The sequence below is a fragment of the Trachymyrmex cornetzi genome, unplaced genomic scaffold (assembly GCF_001594075.2).
Source record: "Trachymyrmex cornetzi isolate Tcor2-1 unplaced genomic scaffold, Tcor1.1 scaffold147, whole genome shotgun sequence".
Lineage (NCBI taxonomy): Eukaryota > Metazoa > Arthropoda > Insecta > Hymenoptera > Formicidae > Trachymyrmex > Trachymyrmex cornetzi.
In genome coordinates, this window is record NW_017296059.1 from 790,952 (window position 1) to 817,620 (window position 26,669).

The 26,669-nt window shown below is 34.1% G+C and overlaps 3 protein-coding genes across 6 annotated transcripts; 2 read left to right on the top strand and 1 right to left on the bottom strand.

Moving 5' to 3' along the window:
- Positions 1–8,901, top strand: LOC108757707 (transmembrane protein 8A). 4 transcript variants are annotated; one of them, XM_018502216.1, is made up of 6 exons: positions 1–19; positions 4,173–4,405; positions 5,223–5,506; positions 6,052–6,690; positions 6,981–7,899; positions 8,555–8,901. In XM_018502216.1, the coding sequence occupies exons 2-6, from the start codon at positions 4,224–4,226 to the stop codon at positions 8,715–8,717; spliced, it is 2,187 nt and encodes a 728-aa protein (XP_018357718.1). In that variant the 5' UTR covers positions 1–19; positions 4,173–4,223; the 3' UTR covers positions 8,718–8,901. The 4 variants fall into 4 exon arrangements, with proteins under 4 accessions (XP_018357718.1, XP_018357716.1, XP_018357717.1 ...); XM_018502214.1 differs by lacking the exon at positions 1–19 and adding an exon at positions 29–285; XM_018502215.1 differs by lacking the exon at positions 1–19 and adding an exon at positions 29–164.
- Positions 8,902–11,057: 2,156 nt separating this feature from the next.
- Positions 11,058–24,595, bottom strand: LOC108757716 (L-asparaginase). Its single transcript, XM_018502231.1, is given in 11 exon segments — positions 11,058–11,505; positions 11,910–12,055; positions 12,295–12,482; positions 18,632–18,910; positions 19,620–19,793; positions 20,577–20,881; positions 21,268–21,582; positions 22,093–22,429; positions 22,793–22,907; positions 23,709–23,820; positions 24,383–24,595. Coding segments are annotated over 11 exon segments (2,550 nt in total). The 5' UTR covers positions 24,561–24,595; the 3' UTR covers positions 11,058–11,104.
- Positions 15,417–17,361, top strand: LOC108757713 (uncharacterized). Its single transcript, XM_018502228.1, has 4 exons — positions 15,417–15,665; positions 15,835–16,018; positions 16,113–16,278; positions 16,858–17,361. Exons 1-4 carry the CDS (start codon positions 15,507–15,509, stop codon positions 17,012–17,014), a joined length of 666 nt encoding a protein of 221 aa, XP_018357730.1. The 5' UTR covers positions 15,417–15,506; the 3' UTR covers positions 17,015–17,361.
- Positions 24,596–26,669: the final 2,074 nt, after the last annotated feature.

Genomic DNA, 26,669 nt, shown 5'->3' on the forward strand with positions numbered 1-26,669 from the left:
TGCGGGCTCGCGAAAATAGGTAGGGATAACGAAATCGCTCGCGAAATTATCAGTGACTTCGCCGCGCGGAGAGATACGATTTGCTCCGTTTAAATAGAGCGATTGCGATCGCTCGTGCGTAAGCACTTGTTGCTGGAATCGCGTCACGGCTGGACCTCATCCAGGTGAAGAGCTTTCACTGTCAGACACGGTGCTCCTCTCCTCGCGAACCTCGTGAGCGTCGCGACGACGGCAACTTGCGCAAGGCGTCGCGTCGACGCACACCGAGAGCGTATCGTGCACGAGGCGAGTGAAGCGAAAAAAACGCGATTATCTTTAACATTGTGTATATAATGCGCACAATTGCTGTTGCTAGGATATTATAAAAGAAATTGTGTCTATAATATTCTTGCGTCAGCAAACGCGAAACGCGTTTATATATACTTTTTTAAATAAATCTAAGTACGCTTCGTGAAAAGGTAAGTTTGTAGATTTAATCTTATTCAACTTGTGCTATATTCTAATCGCCAGATTCGATCTCGTTTTAACGATCATAGGTTAGAACACGATAAAATACATTAGAAACGAAATAATATTGATTATTTTATTGTAAAATAAAGATCAATATAAAGAAAAAATAACTCTTTAATAAGTTTTTATTCATAGTTTTGAATAATATTAAAAATTAAATTTTGTAGAGAGGAAAATTTCATCAGTTTTTTAAATGCATTTTCTTCGAATAACCAATTATTCTAAATTTGAAATCTAATCTCGTTTACTTTACGTTTACTTTTACGCTTAATCATTGATTAAAATATAACAAAAAAAAAATATATATATTTCTTGTTATGCTTTATACGATAATCTTGATAATAAAGTATAAGTCTTCACTTTATAATTGTATGACTTTTTTCATTTTATTTTATAATAAAAAATACATGCAGAAGATAGAAAAACTTAAAATTTTCAGAATTTTAATTTATCAAATTATCATCATTCAATAACATCAAAGATTATTTTTAACAGAGTTCAAAATTCTGTCAGCTTCTTTCAATTTTTATTCGATTTCTCGTATTATTTTAATTTCTGTCTTTTTAAATTTGAATTCTTGTATTATTTAAATTCTCTCTTCAAACAGTTGATAATAGAATAATAATCGAACAATTTGCTTCAATCGCTATTTAAAAACGTTTGAAGATACTCGGATGTATCTTCGATCTTCTAACACTGCTCTCTATGGAAGTATAATTATAGATTACTTATTGTTAGTCACGCGTCACCCCGAAACGACAATAAGTGAATATATGGATAGATAAGTGGAATATCGATAACCGATCTCGTTTTTACGATATCGAATATCAATTGTCGATGTTTTATTCAATAGCTTCGGCTGGTGGAGCCTGAATAGTTCGGATTAATTAATCCGTGATATGCACAGCTGTCATTTAGCGACTCTCAGTACGACTCCGCAATCGTCGATTCATCGATATATCTTATCGAGCGATTATGAGTCACGTAATATGGTCAAAAGAAAAGTCTAGCTTTCAAAGATCTATTTTTAGCTGAATTGCTTGTACGATTTATTTTTCTTCCTTTTTTCTACGTTGGAAAAAAAGGAGAAAGATAAATCTGTTAATCTCTGAACGTTACGCGCGTTTTACGTTACATCAAAATTCAATTTGAGACTTTTATTTATATACACAGCTGATTTAAAAAGCCTTTAAATATTTTAATTTTTTACATTGCATGTTTAGCGGTAATTAAATTACTTTATATTATGAATAATCGCCGATTGTAAATAATTCTTAGCGATGAGCAACAAAAAGCTTCTGTTTCCCCTGGATTTTCTATGGAAATTCATCAACTCTGGATTTTTCGCGAATTTAAATTAAATCTGCAATTCTCGTAATCCCGCGACTTTAATTTTCCGCCACATAACTCATGGTAATTAAATCACAGGGTTTCCGTGTTACACGGGAGGATTCATAATGCGGGATCTCAAGAATATCAAATAATCTCGGGAACAAAGGGTTAAAAGAAATCGTTTGCGACGCTCAACATTAACGTCATTCACGCGTTTCTTCGATGATAAGCATGCGGACAGCTTGTTGCTTCTTGCATTGTCGACCGCAGGAAGTGTGAATTAACAATGGAATCTGACCTACTTGGCGGTGCATACCACATATAAATCTACTGCTCCTTCAATCTCTTAAATGAGTTACATAAAATTCATCCGTCAGATGCAAGAAGGCAGTTGGATCACTTCCGAATGCGAAGAAACGCCGTAAAACTCCATTTAAGTAATGGTTGAATGAATCTCGTGAAGATCACATGTCTTTCCACAAAGATTTATTGAAATTATCCCTCGTGCGATGTGGAGCATCGAAAATACTCTTATTTATAAGCAGAAATGCAGGAAAATATTTTCTATCTATAGTTATTGATTGAAAGCTCTACGTAGAAGGATATAAACGGAATTGTTATGAATCAAAGGTTTCGAAGCCTTAAAATGGTTTAACATATTGAATTAAACAATTAGGGAGAGACATTTATGTGATAAGAGACATTTTAACTTCAATAGATTGAAATGTCTCTTATCATATAAATGTATTTTTAAAAAGTTAGGAATGCTTAATTAAAAATGTTTGCAAAAATTGATTACTTATATTTTTTATTTACGGTAATTAATCGTAGAATTTTTGAAGTGATAGTAAAAAAAATAATGAAATAATTAATAAGCCAAGATGAGCCCACGCGGATATTGGCGTGCAATGTCGATTTATTAAAAGGATACTTACATAATTAATAGATTAAGAATAGCAAACGTATCGACCGAGAATTTTTTACTCTCCTTAAGTAAAGAATTTTTTATTCTCCTTATTGTTGTTAACAATAAAATTTAAACAATTTAACATATAGAACAATTTAACATATAGAACAATTCTAATATTACAATAAAATTTAAACAATTTAACATATAAAACAATTTAACATATAGAACAATTCTAATATTTTTCATCACGAATTAAAATAATTATACGTAGTCAATCTGAAAACATGTTAAAAAATTTTTCTTGTTAACGCAACGAAACAAATGTCAACACAAGTCCATTGGATGGTTACAAACAGTGACCGGTTGGCAGAGATGACCATTGCGAACATCAGTCTGTTAATAATAATCTGTAGTACGATTTTAACGCGATAATAAAACTATGTGTTTGAAATAAAAGCAAAGGAAGGACCAAAAATTCTGTTGAAACGTTTGCTATTCTTAGTTTGTTAATTATGTAAATGTTTTTTTTAATAAATCGATATATTGCGCATCAATATCCAGCAAATTTTGGCTTATTAATTATTTCATTATAAAATTGATTCTCAGAGTCAATGTACACACTCTTTTCAAGAAAATAAATTCTGTTTTTTTCCTGGAAAATTAAAAAAATGGCACAACATTTTACCGTGGTACGTCTTATCTAAAATGAGACTTTCGCCGAAAGATTTTCGGATTCTTATTATTGCAAGAATAAATGGATTTTACTTGGAATCCTTTTGGAATCCTTTATAGCTAATAGTGATGCAATCGCCACAATCGTATGGTGAAACTAATGTTAGAATAAAAACTGGAGAGTCCGCTTAACTTTGCAGTTGAAGATAGTTTCTATTAGTGATTCTCGAATTTCCTGGTTCTCGCTGTTTATCGATTGTGAAATGATATTGCGCGTTTCACGAAATGTACAGTATCTATCAATTACTCGATACAGATAAGAATTCGACAATATATTTTTTTTCATACAAAGCGTGTTTTGCACGAAGATTAAATGCGAAAAAATCCACCTAACGCTACTAACATTTTTCTGTACAACGTTGATTCAATTATAAAAAAAATACATACACATACAGGATGTGTCTCAAAAAGCGCCCACTAATCATAGCGGTAGTCCTGATAAAAAATTTTTATCATGTAAGCTATCTCAATTAAGGTAGTTTTTAACAAATCAAAGACAAGAATGTGAAATAGGAGTTGTCGCGGTAATTTTTTTGATGCACAAATATAATAATAAAATATACTTTAATAATGTCACATTAAGTTAATTCTATCGAAGATAGTTTTTGGTTTAAATCATACAAAAAAGGAAATGAGAAAATTTGTTCTTTAACCGTGTAATGCATTTTGCATTTTTTCTCTCTCGCAGCAACTTTTCAAATCGGACGAGCACCTTCCTTATGTAGCAAGACAACGGAATATGCGAGAAAGCGCTTTAGCCGTGCTACTGGCATGGACACTTGCAGCCCAGCAGGGGCTATGCGGCAAGTTGGAGAAGATCGCCCAACAACCGAGCAATGTCTTGGTAGATTATTACGCCTATCGTCACATCTCGATCATCCACTTCAATGTGCCCGAACGTACCGTCGCGGTTGCCTTCAAGTACGTATCTAACCGAGAAAAAATCGATAGGGATTTTTTCGAAATTAGGATAGCGATTGTGCAATTTTTTCCTTATAGCGAAAACGTAAAATGTTAAAATTTTTATTATTGTAGGTAATAAAGAAATTTTTCATTTTTTTGCGTTTCTTAGGGAAAAAACTTACCCTTCTATTTAACGCGTGCAATTCGAGGATGTATCACACACAGTTGAGATTTTGCTGAAGTATCTAAAAATTTAGCTAGATGCAGATCTAAATAATTTTGTTGGACCAAAATAATTATATGTAGAAGATTCCAACTGGTTATTAGAATGTCAAAACTTTTTGCAATGTTGCTTGTGTGTGTGAGATTCCTACATAATTATTTTAATGGTCCAAGTAAATTATTTTCAGGTCTATATACACGGAAAGAATTTTCTCTTAAAATTTACCCTGAAAATATGGTAGTAGTAGAAAATATAGTTTAAACTCTAAGAAAAAATTCTCTCCGTGATAGGTAAATTTTTAGATACTTTAGTAAATTCTTCTTTCCGTGCAGCAGCAGAACTTTGTTTTTTCTCACTATTTTTCTACAAATGTTATTTATCCTCATTAGTTCTGTTTAATTTTGGAATGGGAGCAACTTTAAAAATTTATATCTCTAAATTGTTTTCATACATATATTCTAATATACATCTTACACACATATATATTTTAATGAGATCATTTAATATATCTTATCTTATTCGCTTGACTTGCTTTTCGTTGCAGTAAAATGTTCTATTATCTACGTTTCCTTAAGTGTCTCTTATGAAGATATATATTCTGTCGCACTTCAGATTCACAGCAAAAGAAGAAAAAACTGGCGGGATAGGTAGATGTACACCGCTCAACATTTCGTTGTATCTAAAATCCGCCAGTTTGCCATTTGTCTGTCCCGATGGATCGAAGGTGGCTGCGAAGCTGATAGAGAAGAAGAAACGTCGGCGACAGTACAGTCTAGAGATGCAAAGTGACGGCGAGCAATATATAATCAAGATAGAGGCTCCGTCGGCGGGCGACTGGTACGCGATCGCTTTTCGATCCTGGACCGATCCTGAAGATGGAAAGATCAAACAGCAAGGTAGAGAAAAATGCAATTTTTTACATTTTCTTTAATAAATAAAAAATTAAAAATAAAATAAAATTATATTATCTATTGAGCGCTAATTGCATAGTATTTTATTTTAATAAACATTCACGTTTTGTCCGATAATTTTTTAATAACAATAATGTTTTTGAAATAGGAATATTTCTTAAAAATATTTTCTTGAAAGCGATATCGTTTTTTTGATATTTATAAGTAAAAGTGACTCGTATTTTTAATTTAGGTTGTGGTTTAGTTTCACTTTAGTTTGCATTTTATTTTACATTTTATTTTTTTAAATTTTGTTCAAATTCAGGTTCTTAGACAACATTATTGCTGATATCTCACTTTTTTATCGTGCATCTCTTTTCTCATTTTTCCTTTATGTTGTATAATTTCTTTTCTTTTATAGCATTGCATATAAATATATATATAAGTTACTATATTATTTTTATTATTATTATTATTTTTGTAAAGCTCAAAGAGAGATGGAGCCAGATTTTGCCAGCCTCTTTAAGATAACGAGAAACTGCTGTTCGCAGGTCTCAGTGCGTCCTGTGAGACCGTAATGGACGCTGAAATGTTCGTGGAGATGCCAGCTACGACGTCATTAGTAGATTCTGAGATTGAATATAAGGTACAGTTGGACGAGACTTCCGATACAGCGATAGTACAATATCTTGTACTGGACGTTGGTCTCGAGGAATTGAGCCTGTCTTTGAAGTCGTCTTGCGGCGAAGATTGCAACATTGTCGTCTACGTCACGGCGGAGGACAATCTCGCCGATGGCCTGCTCAACTCCACGGCAATGTCGCTATCCTTCAAGCCCTACGTAGACAACTTCCACTTTGTGACCCTTCGTCTATTGTCAGGAAATGCGTCGAATGTGACGATGCAACTGCCAATGAGCCACCAAACAGATGTCGGAGTCGATCAGGTGACCCCGGTGGTGCTGTCACGAAAATCCTTCCCTGAGTTTTTCCTCTTCGACTACGAACACCTGCTTGGCAACGACACGAAGCCCCAACCCTTTAACGTAACCGCCGAGGCTCTTTCCGTCCTTAGTTTCGAGATCGGTCGGGTGTACGATGTCGGCGGCACGGTCACTCTTGGCTTCAAGCTGGTCGACGTGGAAGAGAAGTACAAAAAGAACATTGTCCTCGTGGCCTGTGTTTCCTTAGGTCGGTTCGTGTGTCTTAAAATTACCTCTAATAGAATAATTTCTTTTAGAATTAAACTAGAAAATTTGATACTTCTTTCAACGCGAGTATAGTTTGAAGATAAACTTAGATTATCAGTCGCGATTATGCAATATATTTCATTTTGCAACAAATCTTTGTTTTTAATATATAATAATATAAAAAAGTAGAGTATGCATAATTTATACAAAGTTAAAATTTATTAAGATTAATTTCTAGAGTCTCTTTAATACACATCATTTCATCCTCCCCGTTCCTTTGAAATTCTTTAGGGTACTACGCGAACATCACTTCTGGCGGTGGTTGCGTCCGCGCGCGGAGTCTCACGACGGCGGACATGTACGTGAATGCGACTGAACCGGCTTACGTGCACGTGCCCTTCCCCGAGGCAGGCACCTGGTACGTTAGTCTTCGTGTCTTCTGCCCCGAGGAAGAAAAGGAAGAATCGGAGGAAAAGACGCTCAACGGTGCCAATATCAACATCAGCACCAGCTCCTGTTCCTGCAGCCGCACCTGTTTGCAAGGCGACGTCGCGTGCGAAACGTGCGACTGTCTGCCGCGCTGTCCCGCCGTCCGGGTGGAGAGCATTGTATCGTCATCGCCGTGCATCGAGGGTCGTTGCGGACATCGTGGCAAGTGCATGCACTACATGAGCGGCGGCTTCGTCTTCTCGGCGTGCTACTGCACAGGCGGCTACCGCGGCTTCGACTGTGCGGATAACACGTACGTTCTCAGCACCAGCGGCATACTTCTGCAACTGCTCGCCCTTACCTTCAGTAACTTTGCTTTCCTTGGCTCGATCTACGTTGCTGTAAAACGCGAATACTTTACCGAAGCGGTCGCCTACGTCGCGGTCATGTTCTTCTCCACGTTCTACCACGCCTGCGAGGCCGGCGAAGAGGTCTACAGTGTGTGCATCATGCGATTAAGCGTACTACAATTCTGCGACTTCTTCAATGCGTTGCTGGCTATCTGGGTGACCTTAGTGGCGATGGCATCGTTTGGGCCACGATTGACTGCTTTCTGTCAGGTGGCTGGTGCGATTGTACTCGCGATGGGCGCCGAGATGGACCGTACGGCACTCTGGGTGTTCCTACTGCCAGCCGTCACTGGTTCCGCCTTAATCGGACTGTCCTGGGGGCTTAGATGCAAGAGAAAGCGCACCATCAGATATCCATCGCGTCCGTATAGGTAAGAAAGAAAAGCTTTGAGGGGGGGAATGACTATTTGATAAAAAAAAATAAAAATGATATAATAGAGGTAATTAGAGATAAATAGAGATAAATAGAACATTGTAATTCGGTTAGCAAAATGCTAATAGTTTGTTGGAAAATTAGCAGCAAATTCAATTAGATTCCTACTGTAGATCTATAGCAATTTCCCAATCGATACTATATAATTAAAAGTAACATAATTAATCTATAGAATTTGTTTTATTAAGGTCAATTGTTCTGCATTAAGCTCAGGATCTGTCGACAAAGTCTACTGATATATCAGCAGATTTATGGTAGAAACCGAATGTAAGAATCTACGCGCGCGGACACTCTGACAGTAGACTGGCAGCAGGCTTTGTCCTATTTCTAGCATTTGTTGACATTGTTAAATATTACAGACTGTGTGAAATTTATTGCTTTTCTATCATCAGAAATTGATAACATATACTCTGTTCAAAATCTGTCTCTGCAGGCTATTTGGGAATGTACATATAAATACATAATAAGACAACGTCGAAATAATGGAGTAAAGTCAGGAGTATTATCTTTTCATGACGCGACCGAAGTTGTATTTTTCTTTGCATTTTATATTCTTCCTGCTTTATTGCAGCACAAGATATTTCTGTTTCTAGGACCATCTACTTCCCAGCCGGAGTTCTTCTCGTTACTTTGGGTCTTGTTTGTTACGCGTTTCTGCAAACACGCAGGAATTATTATCTCATTCATAGTCTGTGGCATATCTGCGTGGCCATAGGGGTTATTCTACTTCTGCCGAAGCGCAAGTACATGAAGTAATAGTCAAAGTGCCGCGTACGTATCCAGGAGAGATTTAAGGAGACCGAAGATAGTATCGACAGTTAAGAGATGTGATAGTAGGTAACCAAAGACATCAGGGAAATTATTACAATACAAACACAGATAGATATCATCGACGAATCGGCTTTTGTACGACAGGAATCACAAGAACCAATTATAGCACCTTGCATGCAAAGATATGTTGAAAGTTATCATATATTGAAGATAATCTAAAAAAGATGTATTTATTTATAATTTTATATTGATTTTTAGTTATATATATTGAACATGCATTTTATTTTTAGAATTATCTTAATAGATTAAAACTTATTGTTAGATCAAAACTATATCCTTCTTTTTCTTATAAAATTTATTTTTCATCTTTATCGTGTATACTCGTGATTCGCTTCGTAACAAAGTTGTTCGTTCGATCGAATATGACGCTCTTACGCATATATTATATATATATGTATATAAGAGATATTATTCTTCTAAAAAAAGTATCGGTAGTATATAGATATATCGAGAGTATTCCAAAGACGGAATTAACTCGACGAGATTTATCAATAACACATTTAGCAATAAAATGCGATATAAATTCAACGACAGTATTAAGTCAAGTTAAGTCGTCCGTGAAAGAAATTCTTGCTCATTTTAATAACTAATGAGGAAATTCTGAAGAAAGTAACATCGACATTAAGATATTTTCGTTCTTCACTAAACTCTCGATAGAATTAAATCTCTATTGAATGTAAATATTGAAGTTTGAGAGTCGTGCGCGAAAATATCGCGATAGAGAATATAAATTATTGCTGAAATTAACGTTGAATTTTATAAAATTGTTCCAGGAAGAATTTTCGAAATGCACTTCGACATTCCGAAAAATCTATATTGATCGCACGAATACAGAAATGTATCGCTATACTTTATTGATTTAATTGCGACCTGTTTGCAAGGACCAATTCTATGTAAAATGTTGGAAACGTGATGAAAAAACGAAGGATATCTTCGTGCGAAATGGTGCTTTTTTATTCACACGAACGTTCTTTGCTATCTTTAGTCTTTTAATAATAACACATTGTTGTAGCACTATTGTTGTCATACTATTAATTTGTAAGTATTACGTATCGATCGATTTCCTGACGTCATTTTGACGATAGACGCGTTTTATAAGAGCATACCATATTCAATAATTAAGTATACATTCCTCATTATTGCCTTCCCTTGTGTAGAAGGTATTCAAAATATTCATTTTTCTTCGTATTAAATATGAAAATAATTTAACCTTCATTTACTAGTGAAGACAATCCAAGCGTAGAAATGTATCTTTTAAGAACGAGTCCTTTTTTCCTAGGAATCAATATCTCGCACACGAACGTCCTGCTCCGAGAATAATACGCGAAAGTGAATGAAAAAGTAAAGATACACGTCTCTTATATTTTATAACTAACAACTAACGTATCTGTAATACATATAGAAATTATATTCTTCTACTTAAAACACGTCTTCTGTAGGACGTGTTAAAAAAGGACAAATTAAAAACCTGTTACCTTAACTTTTGGATTAATTTGTGAATTTTTCCAAATTTTTCTTTTAGATAAATAATTCAAATGTTCTCTCTTTTTATTATGTGATTTAACTTTCTCTAGGCGATAACGTCTAAGTAGATAATGCTTGAAACGGAGTGATTTTTTCAAGTTGCCTTGCACCGTGACAAGCCGGAAGAGTGAAATAAGTAGGGAAACCATCGTGTCTTTACTTTCCGATTCATCCTCGCGCCTGTGTATGCGTGCTGTGTTGTCCGGGGAGAATGTTGTATAAACATATAAGTAAATACGACATCGTCATGGGCAGTGCCTGTACTGATTGTTGACACGTGTTAAGCGCGATGCGCCTGCGACCGTATCGCGACTCTAGTCGATTCTATTTTCCTCAATGTGAAAGCCGTATTAGACTATATAACATTTTCTATGTGTAGCCGAAGAGAGAAAGAAGAGCGTGTCACGCTGAGCGCACGTGAGAGCACGGGGGTTGCGCCGAGGTTTCACTTTTGTTAATTTGCAAACATATACACACAGACACCCGACACACATACAAATGTAATTCTCGACGAAATAAAGATGAAGCTATCGTTGTACGAATCGAATTAAAATACTACAAAAGCTACCGAGACTTTCACCACTCATGATAAATAATTCTATATATCTATTGCCTGTTAAATTGTTAAACTCTTATCTTGCCTCTTTTTCTTTGTCACATATAGTGTAGTATACGCAAGATACAGCGAGCTTATTTTTTATGCGCTTCTTTTCTCTTTTTCCATTATTTAATCTGCTATTTAAATTATAATCGTCTTTCTCTGAAGAGTAAAAATTACATAAGCAATATTACAACGAGGAACCAGTGGGCGTCGCGACGCGCGCGTTCACCGTCGCGATGACGTTAGCCAACAGCGACAGCATGGTCTCCATCGAGAAGCCACAATGTGGATACGATCTTGAGCAGTTTCTACCCTTCCTACCGGCTTCCACCGCTTCCTCGATCGCCGTGCCCTGCATAGCTGTGCGGAACACCTGGTTGCCGGTGATTGTGTTCACCATCTTCTCGAAGGATGTCACCTTCTGGTCTTTCTCGTTCCCGTTGTTCTCGTCCTCGTCACCCACTGCGGCGGCCGCCTGTTGCGAGTAGGTGCATACCGCGCGTTGCATGCACGAGGTCGTGTCGATGCCATGGCGAGCCAGGACATCATCGATCCTCGTCAGAGTGTGCGTGAAGCCATTATCTTCACCTGCGTTCAATTGATATACATTTTATGGATACTATAGAAGCGGAATGTTCAACGAAAAATTGAAGAAAGAAGTAGGAATGACGTTGTTTTGAAATTTTCCATATTTTATTTGATCAAGTTTTGATTCAGAAATCCATCAAGTTGAATGGAAGTTGAAAAATCACGTCAACTAATATTCTGAGAGATTCTTTAGTGGTTTACAACGCGGAAATTATTAATGTTTCGGTAATGAAAAAACGTCAAGCTTCATGAGGTTTGAGGAAGAGATATATGAAATTTGAGATTTGTAAATACGAGAACAAATAAAATGAACAACGAGGGATTTAATCAATATATATAGATTTTATTATGGTATAAGAATACGTTCCTATACCATGGATTTTATAAATTGATATAACACTTACTTCTCGCATAAGCACCGTAAGTTCCCGACAGGATGTAGAGAAGCTTTGGGATGATGAGAATCGATCCTACGCCTATGATAGCTCCCAAGAGAAGTCCTCCAAGATCTATTTTCGCCGGCGCATAAGGTGATATGCCGTAACCCTGTTTCGGATTTAATTGATTACGTAAATTTAATTTAATTACGCCACTATGAATTTCCGATTAATTGACTTCAATTATTATCGAAAATAATAAGATAAAGTAATACTGAGTGCAGCAACACTTTTTAAAGAAAATTTTCTAAAATTTTGTAAGAGTTGGATAGAAATAGGAGATGGAAAAGATATAAGAGGGAAAAGAAATTGCAGAAATAAGAGATAAAGAAGTGTGGCATTATGTCCCAAAAGAATAGATACCTATAATAAAATATGAAAAAAATGGGAAAAAGAACTCGATCCAATACTTACGCTCCCTGTACTTCCGACATTGGTGAAACCAAATCGTGCCTCCTGGCTACGATCCGCAATGTCGTTCGTCTCGGATTCGCGTTTCGATGCTTCGTCGTGCTGTTTAATTTGAGACGGCATAGCTACCTGATCCTGTGCTTTCGCCTGCTTTTCCATGTAGCTGATAGAACTCGGCACAAAACTATCGATAGATCGTACAAAGATACATAACACAGATATTTTAACGATAAAAAATTACATTAATTTTCTCTTTAAATATCTCAATACATTTTAATTTTTAAGCCCTTTTTGAATGCCTTTTAAGCGTCTTTTGCATTTCTGTGACATTTGGGAAGAAATGTTGAACATATTGCAAAATAATATTGAATACAAATCCCTTGTATTATTAAAAATTTAACCGTTAAAATAAGACTTACCCTCCATCATCGAACTTCGGACTGCAATTGACCAGAATGGCGAAGCAGCTAATTATTGTCACGGTTAAACTTCGCGAGATACAAAATGTCATCTGAGAAAAAACTTAAAATAAATACTGAGAAAAATATCTGGTTAAAAACAGGCAAATTAGGAGATTGTATTAATCAGAATTCTACGACTATCTCAATTTTAGAATTCTAGCAGATTTATTCAGAAAATTCCGATTCGTCTATTTTAAGAATTTTAATCCAACCGAATATTTTTCTCAGTGAACCAATGATTAACACGCATGTTATATTAATATATTATATTATATTAAATTAAATGTCGATAGTATTTACGTGTTTTAATGAATATTGTACGAATATGGTACTCTACAATATTCCACAACAAAGAGTATATCTCTTTGTAAAACTAAAAATATCGTTTAATTACTGTAAAAAATTAGATATTTGAATCGGCAGTTTTATTATTTACAATTTGATGAATAACTGAATTTCTATAAAATGTAGATATCATAAATCTTTTAGAATACTTTGCGAACGTTACGTTATGGTGAATCAAGGTAGCAATTTGCCGAAGACTTTCTCGTGACATATATCGGGCGAATATAAACGTAATTATTTAAAGTGGATCGAGTAAATACCTTCGATAGCGATAAAGGAAAAGCGAATTCTTTAAGATACAACGTGGAAACTGAGATGTATCCTAGGATGAGATATGGCGATTCAGTGTCACGGACTGACTGTGTGATGTCTGCTTTCAGTCATATATAGTCGCTCTGGTCGTCTGAACACAAGTCGTGGATGATAATTGAAGCCCCGGTTTCGCTTTCATTGTTAAGTCTTCGTGGTGCATGACGTCTCCCTGTCGTCGCCTTCGTTGTCGCGGACGAAGAGAAGGCCGTTTCTTCTTCTTCTTCTGCAACGACTGCAACCACGTTGTCATCACAGGTTACTCCGTTCGAAATTCTGAGGCTGAAATAATGGTCAGTCGCCAACAATATCCTCTTAAGATGTTCACTGACTTTTGACATGCGAAATTTCGCGATTTCGGTCTCCGTCTTCTCGTGGCTGAAGTGATCTTGTCCATGTTACGACTTCCTGTAGCGCGTTACGAAATGTATGGAACTTTGGATTAGTTATGACTTGTATCTATCCAATTGTTTACGTAGCTAATTTTGATTACGTTTTCAAAGAGTGATATATGATGCAATTTAATTTGGAAATATAAAATTGAATTTTTTAATAATCGCTAATGTATGCGATTAAATAGAATGATATTAATATAATTTGCGCTCCGAATGATTCCAATTTTGCAAAAAAAAATAAAATAAATCGATGAACAAGAAGTACTTAAAATTTGTAGAAGAGTTCGCAAAAAAAAAAATATTTTTTTATTAAGTTTTAATTTATAGTAAAAAAATGCGAAGAAAAATGGTTGAATAATTTTTACCTTACTAAATTAATAAAAATATTCTAATTAATAAAAAAATATTTTTTTTACGATCTCTTCTATAAATTTTAAGTACTTCTTGTCTATCGATTTATTTTATTTTTTTTTTGTCGAACTTGTGACAAACTTTACTTGTTCTGAAGAAAAAAATATCAGAGGTGTAAGGTAAAAAATACAATTATGGTAAATCCGTTCACACAACTGATTATTATCTTACAATAAAATAAATTATACTATTCTCAAAATTGTACGCATGAACAACTCTCAAAATTTACTTTACGAAATATAAAAAGTACCTTATAATATGGCCTTATTATATGACGATCGTTCATTTACCAGAGAAGTAAAATAAATTTTACATAAGTGAGTGTTTGTCCCTATATTGACTTGCCAATTCCATAAATCTTACTAGAATTCTAGCTCATATTACTTTCCTACATTTTTTTCTATGTGAGGAGAAGAATATTAAACAGATTTATAAAAGTCGACGATTACTCGATAAAGTCAAAGAGATACAAATCAAAAAGTCACCAAACGAAAGATCGAAAGTGGATTAAGGATTTAAATGCAAGAAACCGCGAAAGTAGATGTAAGTAGTAGAGTTCACGCTATGAGATCATATATCGGAATCCTTCCGGAAATTTCTCGGAAAGAAATTCCATCTATACGTTGCATGTTCGCTACAAATCGCACGGGGAGAAGCCAGAGCGCGAATCAAAGTCACCTTTCGCGAAGCTCGCGTGTCGCGTTCTCCCCCGTTTCGAGTTCGACGGAGAAGTCGGTTCTAGACGGTGCCCCGGGAAATTCACTGAAAGTTACAGCTGGCCGAGTCTATAATTCTAATTGACTCGTCGTCACATTCGCTCTTTTTGTTGCACCAGATGAAAAATTATGTTTATAATAAGTCACGAGAAGCCGCTCATAATTATTGGGTTCCTTTATCTCTCCCCGGTGCATGGCAAGATGTAAAAGCGACTCGTCGAATGCAATAGTAATTAATAATACATTATTCTGGATTTCGCCGTTTGGGTTCGTTAATTCCGTCGCGAGAAATCGGTATTTCCTGTCTTGATAGGGGCGGACGAGCCTGTTACGAACGGGACAAATTAGTGGGGGTCTGCTGCACTGGAACGTTGAAAAGCACTTGGGTAGCACAAATGCATCTCATTACTTCGCGGGCGGCAGAAAGTCGAGGATATCGAGAATCCGATAAAGCAAGTGTTAACGTTTTATCTTCAACTGTTCCTAACTTCAATTATTCCTAAAAAGACTTTGAACATGAGGGCCACACCGACGGATTCGGCCGCTCTGATTCTTCTACCCTTCGCGCTGTTCTTCGTGCGAGTAATTGGCGATGACAATTCACGGACGTTTATGAATCTTAATGGCCAAAAGCCGCAATTCATCTCGTTTGACACTAAAGGTGGAGAAGTCGAAGTGAGTATATCGAAGTTGATTGAGTGGAAATTTTTGAAACACGTAAATTCCGCGAGAATTAATCTTATTATATAATTAAGCAAGATTTTCTTCAACTTCGAGTCATTTCTGAAGAATTCCACTTCAAATCATTTGAGAGATCTTTGAATCTCCCGTTTGAATTTTCCAGATCACTTGGGATGTATCAGTACCTTTCTTCACGATACCGATGAATCACGTGAGTGAGAATGGCGAAGTGTTACCATTGCTTAATGTTAACACGAAAGGATTGTCAATCGCTGGCATGCTAACAGCCATTCTCAGTTTGGCGGTGCCTCTTTTATCGAAGCCAGGCCCGGGAATGCAATATCGAAGTACGAGTTTCATTCCTATTCACTGCTCTGTGTTAAGATAATAAATTTATTGTAAATATTCTTGAATTACCTAGAGTGTGAATTTCTGTGTCAGGTCTCGACTCGCAATGGTCGCAAATGGGAGATACGATAAACGAGATCGTGTTTAGCAATCGATACATCACACCCTGCGTCCAGCGCATTGTTTGCACCATCGTTTCCGAGGCGAGTCATTCCGACAATCCTTCGAGTACCGATAAGATTATCGATGGATTATCAAGGTACGACTAATTTTTAATATTATTTTTTATAATATAATAAGTAATTAACAACTATTAATATATAAAATACTTTTGAGATTTTTAACCACTATTTTAATTTGGAATTAACTAAATAATAATATTATTTTGGATGGAAAAATTTATTTGCTTATTTAATGAGTATTCACTACATTAATAATTTAATCAAGTTAATAGAATATATATGTAATAAACTCTGCTAAATTTGGAGAGAAAGACAGTAAAGAAACAAACTGGAGAAGTAATATGTTAAGAGTAAGATAATTAATATCATTCATATTGAATGACAAAATACATTACAATTAAATAACGATTAAAGCAAGAGTAAAAATTTGTTTTTTTTTTCTTAATAATAGCTGAGAATTACATTTCTATATTATGCTTCGTCCAATTACAAAGACATTAAAATTTGTGACAAAGCACATTAACTATTCAATCAAGAAAAATTATATATAAAGATTATTGAATCAAATGAATGAATATATGCGGAAAAATTCTTTAATTGGTTACATAAAGAATTAAATTCTAATTATATGAATTTATCTTAATTATCTCAAATAGTCACAAGTGGTTTAAGGAATTCACAAATGGCACAGTCCTTCAGGAAGCTATCAGAGTAGGTCGAGAAGGACACCACGACTGCAGTCGCATCTACAAGGAATGCCTTGTGACGCCGAACATTCTTAAAAGTATGATGGCGCAAATCGGCGTAATTTAATGCCATGATTTTCGCAATTGTAAATTGTAAATAAGGTATCATCGATCGCGAGATGGGCAGTGTTTGAGTAGTCTTTTATTATCACACACTCTTGTTGCCGAAGCGAATGTCGCGTCGAGAATGATTTTGTGAAAATTTTGCAAAACACCCTCTAACCCGGCAAATGTGTCTCACGTTCAATTTTAAAATCATTCACAGTGTAACGAATGAGTTACATCAGGACGGCTGATCTTCATTATTCTGATGCACGAGGTGTGAAATTTCGTCGCGCTTAAGAGAAACTTCGTCGCATATTTAGATGATGGCGCTTTCACTTTTGCTTTTACGCAAATTGTTAGAAACCACCGCTATTTGACAAACATATAGTTTGATATCAGACTTAATTCATTCTCATTTATCAGTTTCATTTAATTTATTAGTTTCATTTAAAATGAACGATTTCTACATGATAACACAGGTAAATTAAGAGGATTTGCTTACATTAAATTTTTTTGCGTGATTTTCTCCAAAATACAAAAATTCAAACTTTTCAAAAAATTGAAGAAATATGAGAAGAAAATTAGTCATCAGCACAGCAGATAAATAATAGCAGTAGATTATTTTTTACGTACATAAGATAAAAACTATTTTAAAAATATATAATAAATATATTTAATACAAAGAAGCGTATAAATCTTGTAATATTCTAATTAAATTATAATGCAAGTAATGAATATTATTCAAACGATCACATGCTATTATTAATTAAAGTTATTATATAGGGTTATTATTTTATTATTGATACTATATTTTAAATAATGAAATCGTACAAATATTATTAAAGTAAGATACAAAATTATAATTCAGAATCTAAGATTCCAGGACTCTAAGATTCTAAGGATTCCTAGAAAATTTAGTTCCCGAGAATCGTTAGCTTTTTATTCATAATTGTCTAAAAATGCTATATATATATATATATATTTATAAACTTTATTGTAAAATACATTTTATTCTGTAAACATATTTATTCTATAAATTATAAATTTACCAATTTCGATAATATATAGCAAAAATGTTATTGCGTAGATTGCGCATCACGCGTCTACCCCTTTCCAAAATCCTATCACTTTTCAGTCTTTAAAACTCGACTGCATCGATCTCATTCAAGAAACTAGTTAAATAATTTTTTTCTCTTACAATATGATAAGCAATAAACTATAAGCAATAAAATATAAGCAATAAACTATGTACATGTTTTAAATCGAAAGAATCAGATAGAACAAATCACAGTTAAATGTTTTACTCTGGATCCCTTTGAGATAATTATTTTCAGATTTAGATAACTAAAGTCCGATTGCACCAATATTACTTCAACTTTAAAGGAGGCTTAAAACTTTCTGTCTCTCTGTCCCCCCCTCACCCCCCCCTCTCTCTCTCTCTCAAGCCGAGAGAGACAGAAAGAGAGAAAAAAAAAGTTTTAAGTCTTGTTTAAAGTTACAGCAACGTTGGTATAATCGGATCTAAAATGTGGATAGGCAATACAAGATTTTATATTCATGCTGTAATTTTGTCGTCGTCGTGGACGGCATCCTGCTTGAAAGACTCTAACAAACGCGCGGCACTCGCAGCTCGCGTAGCCTCTGCGAGATCCATTGCGGTTTGTCCTAGCATATCGAGGCAATGCGGATCTGCGCCGTGATCTAACAGGAACTCAATCGCTTCCGTGCGATCATGAAGAGCAGCGAAATGCAGTGGCGTGCGTTCAGAAAAATTCTTTTGCGATAAATCAGCGCCAGCCAGCAAGTACGACTGCAGACGCTTCGTGTTTCCTGCGGTTGCGGCCATGCACATCTTCTCGCTGATCAGCACAGCATCGCCGTGAAGATGTGCTCCACATTGCAGTAATATCCTGATGATCTAGAAAATCATAAAACGCACTTCCAACAATGATATTTTGATCATGGAATCTTAGTCTGCTAATTAAAACAAGATACCTTTCGATAAAGATGATGTAACAAGAGAAGAGCCAAGTATATAATGCACACGGATTTCACTTAAATTTCAAATATGTTTTAATATACTTACCTATTATTTATGAACAAATGGCATAATACAATATTTAAGTATTCTCGAGAAATTTGTATCTAAAGTTTTTAATTTTAGGAATTTTTAATTGAATCATAAATTAATATTATATTCGTATTTGGTTGCAGGCTTTTAAATAATGTTATGATTATAAGATAATAATTTTTCTATTACATACATTGCCTAATTATTTATTTAAATGCCTAATTATTTAAATTTACTTATAATTTTGTAAAAAAATTTACATTAAAAAAAGCGCATAAGAAACTTTCGATACAAACTTCTCGCAAATATTTGAATATTGCGTTGTGCTACTTACTCGTGAATTAGTAGAAGATAGTGGGAATACTAAAACATATTTAAAGTTGGGCGAAATCCTCCTTCGTGTGTACACTATTTGATCTTCTTGTGAGACCATCAAAATCCTCTTTAACAGTTTATTTTATGATTTCAATCACAAGTATTTCAAATTTTTTGTAATATATATAAAGAGATATGATAGGGTTGAAATTCAGATTTAATTTCTGGAGAACAGTCTCACCTCATGACGATCGTATTCGATCGCGTCAGTGAGAGGCGTGCGATCAAAACGATCCTTAATGTGAACATTTGCACCCATTTTTAAAAGACGTCGCACGACTTTTAAGTCTCCCTCGCAGCAGGCTATGTGCAAAGCCGTTCGACCATCTGCGTTTGCTTGCGAGATATCCGCGCCCTAAATAGAAAAAGCCGATTAGAGTAATAAATTAATTAGTAAATAATTCAGAAACTCATCCGTAATACACTGTAAATGTATATTATTTTTATATTATATTGCCATATGTAATCAGTGTGATTAGCTTACTATCGACATATATCAAAGACTAATATTTTTATTAATATATAAATCTATTTTAATCTTCAGTTTTTTTTTTGAGATTCTCTTTTCCAACGATAGAAAATTAATCCTTCAGCTGATGTCACGCTATACTATTTTGTCACGAATACAACTCTAAACGAGAATGAATTGAAATGGCTTGACATGGATTTAGATTTTTATTTTACATTCGCATTCGCAAACATTAAAATAAATTCTTTTCAATCCAAATGCATTTTTATTATTATAGGAATTACATGAAACGCATTTCTATGCCTTTCAATCTAAAACTAATATTAGCTTTCTTTATGCGTTGTGAATATCGTTTAATTCAAAATTCTGAATAGGAAATGCAGTTTTTTAATCCAACTGAATCTAACTGAATCCAATTGAAACTAAATGAATAAAAAAAGTTTTTTTTCCATTCAACTGAATTCAATGGATTTAAAATACGCGTAAAAATTTCAATTCATTTTAATCTATTCTCGATCACTGGGAACACATTGTGATGGAAAAGAGGGAACGACTCTTAAAAATGTTTAATTTTTTATAATATTCTTTAGAGGTTATCAATTTTGTTGCTTATTGAAAGAGATAATAATTATTAGTAACGTAAAATTTTAAATATTGAAGATTACTAACGTATCCTCTTAAAGACTCGAGTTTCACAACATCGCGTCTCACTACTGCGGCGTTCAGCATAGCTGGAAACAGGATCGACCCCAATTCCTGAAGTTCTACTGTTGAGGATAATCTCAAGGAGCGAGCAACAGCTTCCACCAGGTCCCAATCCTGTATTTTGGGCGGTCGACCGGCAGTCAGTTCACCCCGTAAATTCGTTTGCATCATTTGTCGCTTGGTTTCAGTATCCCAATCCTTCTTCGATAAGACGTACGCGAGTTTCGTTAACGCGGCTTCCGGTGTCATGTCAAAACCCGATATCACACCTGCGTATTGATAGCGAATTATTGCAAGTCTTAAAATAAAATTTATCTTAAGTAGAATACGTAATGCTATCGCAATTCAAATAAAATTTATCTGAAGTAGAATACGTAACACTATCATAACTTAAACACAGGAAAATATTTATGTTTATAACTCTGTGTCGCGCTTTATTACGCAAGTTTTCCGTAACATTTTCTACAATTTTAATCTGTAATTTTACTGAAAAGAGAAAGATAAAATTTAATGGAGAGATAAAGAATTAAAATTGCTAATAATCTCGAGGAAGTTTCAGCTTTCAGTATTATTTAAAGCTGCATTCAAATGAGAGATCTCTATATGTTTGAATGATTAATCTTTTTTTGAATCAGTGATTTTATTTATACGGTACCAGCTTTTTGGAGCAATTTTCCAGCCTCGTACGTATCCGAGACACATCCGGTCGAACATTGTGTGATATTCACAACAATCACACCGCGCTTTGTCGCCGCGCTAAGCTCCTCGATGATGTCATCACGATTTGTCGGGATGTTCCCCAAGCCGTAGGACTGCAGCACGACTCCCTCGATGGGTGGTTGAAGAAACACTTTGACCAGGTCGGAAGTGATACTGGGAAATAAGCGGAGCAGGCCTACGTTTCGATTGAGTGACGCGTGTACGTAAAACTTCTCCATAGTACAGGCTCGGAAAATCAAACGATAGTCCACTGCGAAGGAATATTAGTCTTGAATTCTTTAGATGTCTCGTAAATTATATTAATCAAATTAGATTTTTTCTTAGAGAAAAAAATGTTAATATTTATAGCACACTGTAAAAAGTACGATGTTTAAAATGTTTATATTTAAAACGTCTTTGCAAAACGTTTAATAATAAAAGATATTGTAATTTTAACAGTTTTAGTATTTTAAATCCAAATACATAACATAATGTTTTGTTTATTAAAAAAATTTAAGACTAACAAAGACATTTTTAAGTGTTCAAAAAACGGAGACATTTGAATATCTTAAAATTAAAATCATCTTTTTTTTTGAATGCATCTGCAAACAATTGATAATAGACAATGCACAATAATAGATTATATGAATAATAATTTAATTATATTATATATATACATATATATATTTCAAGTATTATGATTTCATTTCTTGTATTGTTCACTAAAACTTTAGAAAAATCTCAAGAAAATTATACTGTTGTCTTGAATGTATGTAGCAACCTTCAATCTTGACGTTCGCCATGGCGAGAGGTAAAAAGTTCGGTGACTGGAATGCTTCGAATGATGTCGCAGACGCCTTGCTCGTCCGATTGCCACGCAACAAGTTTGTACCGAAGAACACGCATACTTCAGGTATATTGTAATTCGCCGCGATTACGAGAGACGCGAGGAAGTTGTCCAGACCGTCGCTCCTCGTGTCAAAAATCGGTACTTGTGAACCGGTTAGGATGACAGACTTGCCCAGAGCCTCAAGCATGAAAGAAAGAGCGGACGCAGTGTAACTGAGGGTGTCGGTGCCGTGAAGGATCACGAATCCGTCGAAGCGCTCGTAAGATTCCTACAAAAGAGAAGCTCTGAGAATTGCCTTACCATAATTTAATTTATTGTCGAGTATGCTTCACCTTTATTAAACACGTATAGAGAGCTTTGGTTGCAAGTTTAATCATACTTTCCTTGTAACTTGAGTTAAAGGATACTTTCCTTTAACTCGAGTAAGATTAGATTAACTGAAACTACAGTTTAAAAATATTGAGCGTGAATCACTTGATACATAATATATTGTTTATACATCTTTATTTGCGTCTAAAATTACGTAATTTAAGAACTTATTGTTTAAAAAATAAATTGAATTAAAAAATTTTAATAAGAGAGCAACATATTTTCTTTAAGTTGCTCTGTCTTTATGTCTGAATTAACATACCTTAATATCGTTAGCAATGCGAATCCAGCCATCCATGGTCATATTACTAGAATCGCAGAGATTCGAGTACTCGAATACGTTGTAAACAACCCGACGACTGTCAGCTGCAGTCACGCTGCAAGATTAAGAGGAAAACACTTTTAACATTGCGCAAGAGAAAGCGAAATGGTACGCGGGGAACCGGTTCACGTTTTTCCGCAAATTATATGGAATTTTTACGGGTCATGTTTCCCTACGAAAAATAATCGGATTGAAAAAACTGGCACACAAGAAACTCCGAATTTCCAATTTCCAAAATCAATGCTGCTTCATTACTTATCTTTTACAATAAATCGAGTGATTAATCTTGTCATGTGAAAATTGTTATATTCAACTTAAAAATAACAAAAAGGTCTTAGGCCGGTATTTATAATTTATTCTTATTCCAAGACAATCTTAAATATAGGTATATTAATTAATAATAAATACCAATTTTATTAAGGAATTATATTTTTAAAGACAATTCAAATAATTTATTTAATATCCGATTTCTTTCTCACCAATGAAAGTTCAAAGTTAAAATTCCAACGAAAATTTAGTTGACAAAACGAGTTTGTACACGGAGAGAATTTTCTTTTAAAGTTTATCCTGAAAATATATATGGTGATTGTGATACAATACAATATTTTAAAGATTTTTACCTACTTCAGTAAAATTGATTAAACTTATTTTATACTTTATTGTAGTTTTATTAATGAATGAGAGAGATTTATATTAAAATTCTTCGAAATACAATGTTGTCCCACGATTGTCATATTTTCAGGGTAAATTCTAAGAAAAAATTCTCTCCGTGTAGAAATTATTATTGACTCATTATTTCTGTATGGGAATTCGCAATTATAATATCTGCAAATAATATTAAACATTAAATACTTACGGCAAAACTAGCGGTCCCATCGCCCCGAATCTTTTCTCAGCATACTCTCGATCATGTAATTGTGGATATTTCCGTAGATTTTTTACAAACGCATTGGCTAATGGCACCAATACTATAGAAAACAGTCATTTTGTTGTTGTCAGCAAAGTATGATAAAGATGGAAATAATTATGATGTCACAAAATGATGTGACATTATTTTAAATTTATTATACTAATTTATTTATCATCACATTTGGAGCTTTAATTGTATTATGTTTATAATTTTCTTTTGATTTATATTCAAAAATTCTATAGCAAAGATAAAACCAGAGATCCAATAAGACAAATTACGTGAACCATTCTTTGGATCTAAAATCTTCATTGGAATCCATTTATTATTAAAAATTAAGTTATACGAATATGTGCTACCAACGATCTGTGGACGAGAGACACTAAAAATCCGTAAGTTGCTTGGTCTGTGAAACGAGAGAAAAACTAAGGAGAAAATTAAGGATGTACAAAATCGGAGATTCTTCGTGAGATCGGATGGGATTTCATAAAAAATGAAGAAGAAGAACATTCATATGTGAAGTTCAGCTGTCTGAAATTTATGGTGATGAAGATATTACGGTGCAAGATTTCACGTCTTTCGAAATCTACAAGGTAATTTCTTAAATTTCATGAAATAATCACCTCCTTGTTCATTTCTCATCATTCCTATCGTACCACCCGTATAAAGCACCAGAACGCGACCTTCCTGCTCGTTACCGTTGGCCATCCTGCCGGTGACGTTTCTTCTAATACTTTCTATATTTCCACCATTAATATCGTTATCACAAACGTCTTCTGACCCACTAGACAATCGTGACATAACGCACGTGCAGCCGTCCCGATGACTTCTATGAGACTGATTGCAAGACCGACTGGTGTCGCATGATCTTACTTGCACTGACGTCAGGAATTGGGATACAACTGTAGTTATGTCTGTTTCTACCAATACAAATTAACTTCAATTTTAGATCAATTTACTCTTTATTTTTTTCTAGTTTTTAAAAAAAAGTGGAGAATAAATCAAACAAAAATTAAAGTTAATCTAAGTAGATTTCTAAGAACTAGAAGAAATAAAGTATAAGTTAAACTAAAAAAAAACTAAACATACGTTGGTAGAAACAATAGAATCAATATTTTTCATTTCTTAAATTTTTGAAAGATTTATATTATTTTTTATGAATTATTATCTCCAATTTTTATTGTCTGCGAATGTTGTCTTTGATTATGTTTGATTTAAAAAAATATCTATAGTGTGTCCTCAACTGTTAATCAATTAATTATTAATTAAAAATTCTAATTTTGTACTTAGATTGATCTTAATAACATTGATCTTAATAAGTAAGAGTCAGTTTTGTGGTCATCTTTGTATTTTTTTTGTTCTTGTTCATGGTTAAATAGAATAAGAATAGGTGAATAAGAAGAAAATTTACCACGTCACTTGTTATCATCTGTTAGCAGCCAGCTTATTCGACAGTAATTCAGTCTTATACATACACTGTTATAACGTCAATCCTAAGCGCTTAAGAGAATTACAAAGAACAACAAATTTTTAGCTGTTCTATTATTATGACGATATGTGAAATATTTATCTTCCAATAACACAGTTAACGACGATGACAAACAACTAGACGAGATAAACGACGACGTAACGTTTCTGTTAATTGTAAGATAATGAATACATCCCATGTGTTATTTTTCTTGCTGCTTATAATAGAATTTACCATATTAAGTGGAAACAAGAACGACAATACAAAAGAAATAAGGCATATAAGAGTCAACGTAATTATATCTAAAATATAAGAACTATAATATATAAAATATAAAATGTATAAAATCTATTAACGTATCATGAAACAAATTACATTACATTACATTACATTACATTACATGTTTCGGCTCTTGAATTGAGTCATCTTCAGATAAAAAATAAAATTACAACCTTTACATTCATATTTATCGTCATACACAAATCGTGATTCGATGAAAGTTACCCAAATTGTATATCTATATTGATGAATGTCCTACGGAGACCATGAATTGCTTGTAAACGATTTACCGACCGATTGTTCAGAATTTCATGATATTCAACATGATCGCATTTATCCTTTTTTAAGATATACATCGTCAAATTCATCTTAAAATCATGTAAAATATAAGAGGTGCTATACCAGTCAAATAGTAATACTAACAAAACCACAGTCACTATGTTAAAAATTTGATAATCAGTGTAGATCGAAACATCCAGAAAGAATTTTTTGAAATATGTGTTAACAATAAAGCTGACTGTCACTATCTGATAGATAAGCCTCGATGATCTAATGGCTTAGGACGCTCGTGCGGAATACCAGAGATCCGAGTTCAAGTCCTGGCCGAGGTAATATTTTTCGAAATAAATTTATTTAAGGTTTTCAGCACATTGTCAATTTAATTTAACTTGTGATATTATTGCAGTAGTTTAATTGCGTTAGATAAAGTCCGGGAAAATTTCGGAGCGCAGTTTGAATAACTACAAAATATAATATATATGCATGTACATATATAGGATATAGATAATTCATTGGGAATTATTTAGGCAAAAAAAGATCTAGCTTTGACGTCATAGGCCTGAATATACTTATACTTAGTGTAAAAATATAATATTTTTATAATTTGCATTAATGATCAGATCGTCCAGGAAATCGTTCCGAATAATTAAATCATGCGCATTGATAAAACGAACCGATTTCAAAGCGCTGCTTAACAATAGTTGTTTTCCAGCGATTTTCAGATAATTCTCACTTGTGACGTCATAACTCAGTTAAATGCTTCCTTTTACATTTTGACAAATGAGATTTAACTGACTTTTTGCCTATAATCTGCACAAGATCGAGATCATATGCTTTAGAGTTTCATAAACTCACTTTAAAAGTGAGATTATCCCGCATAAAAA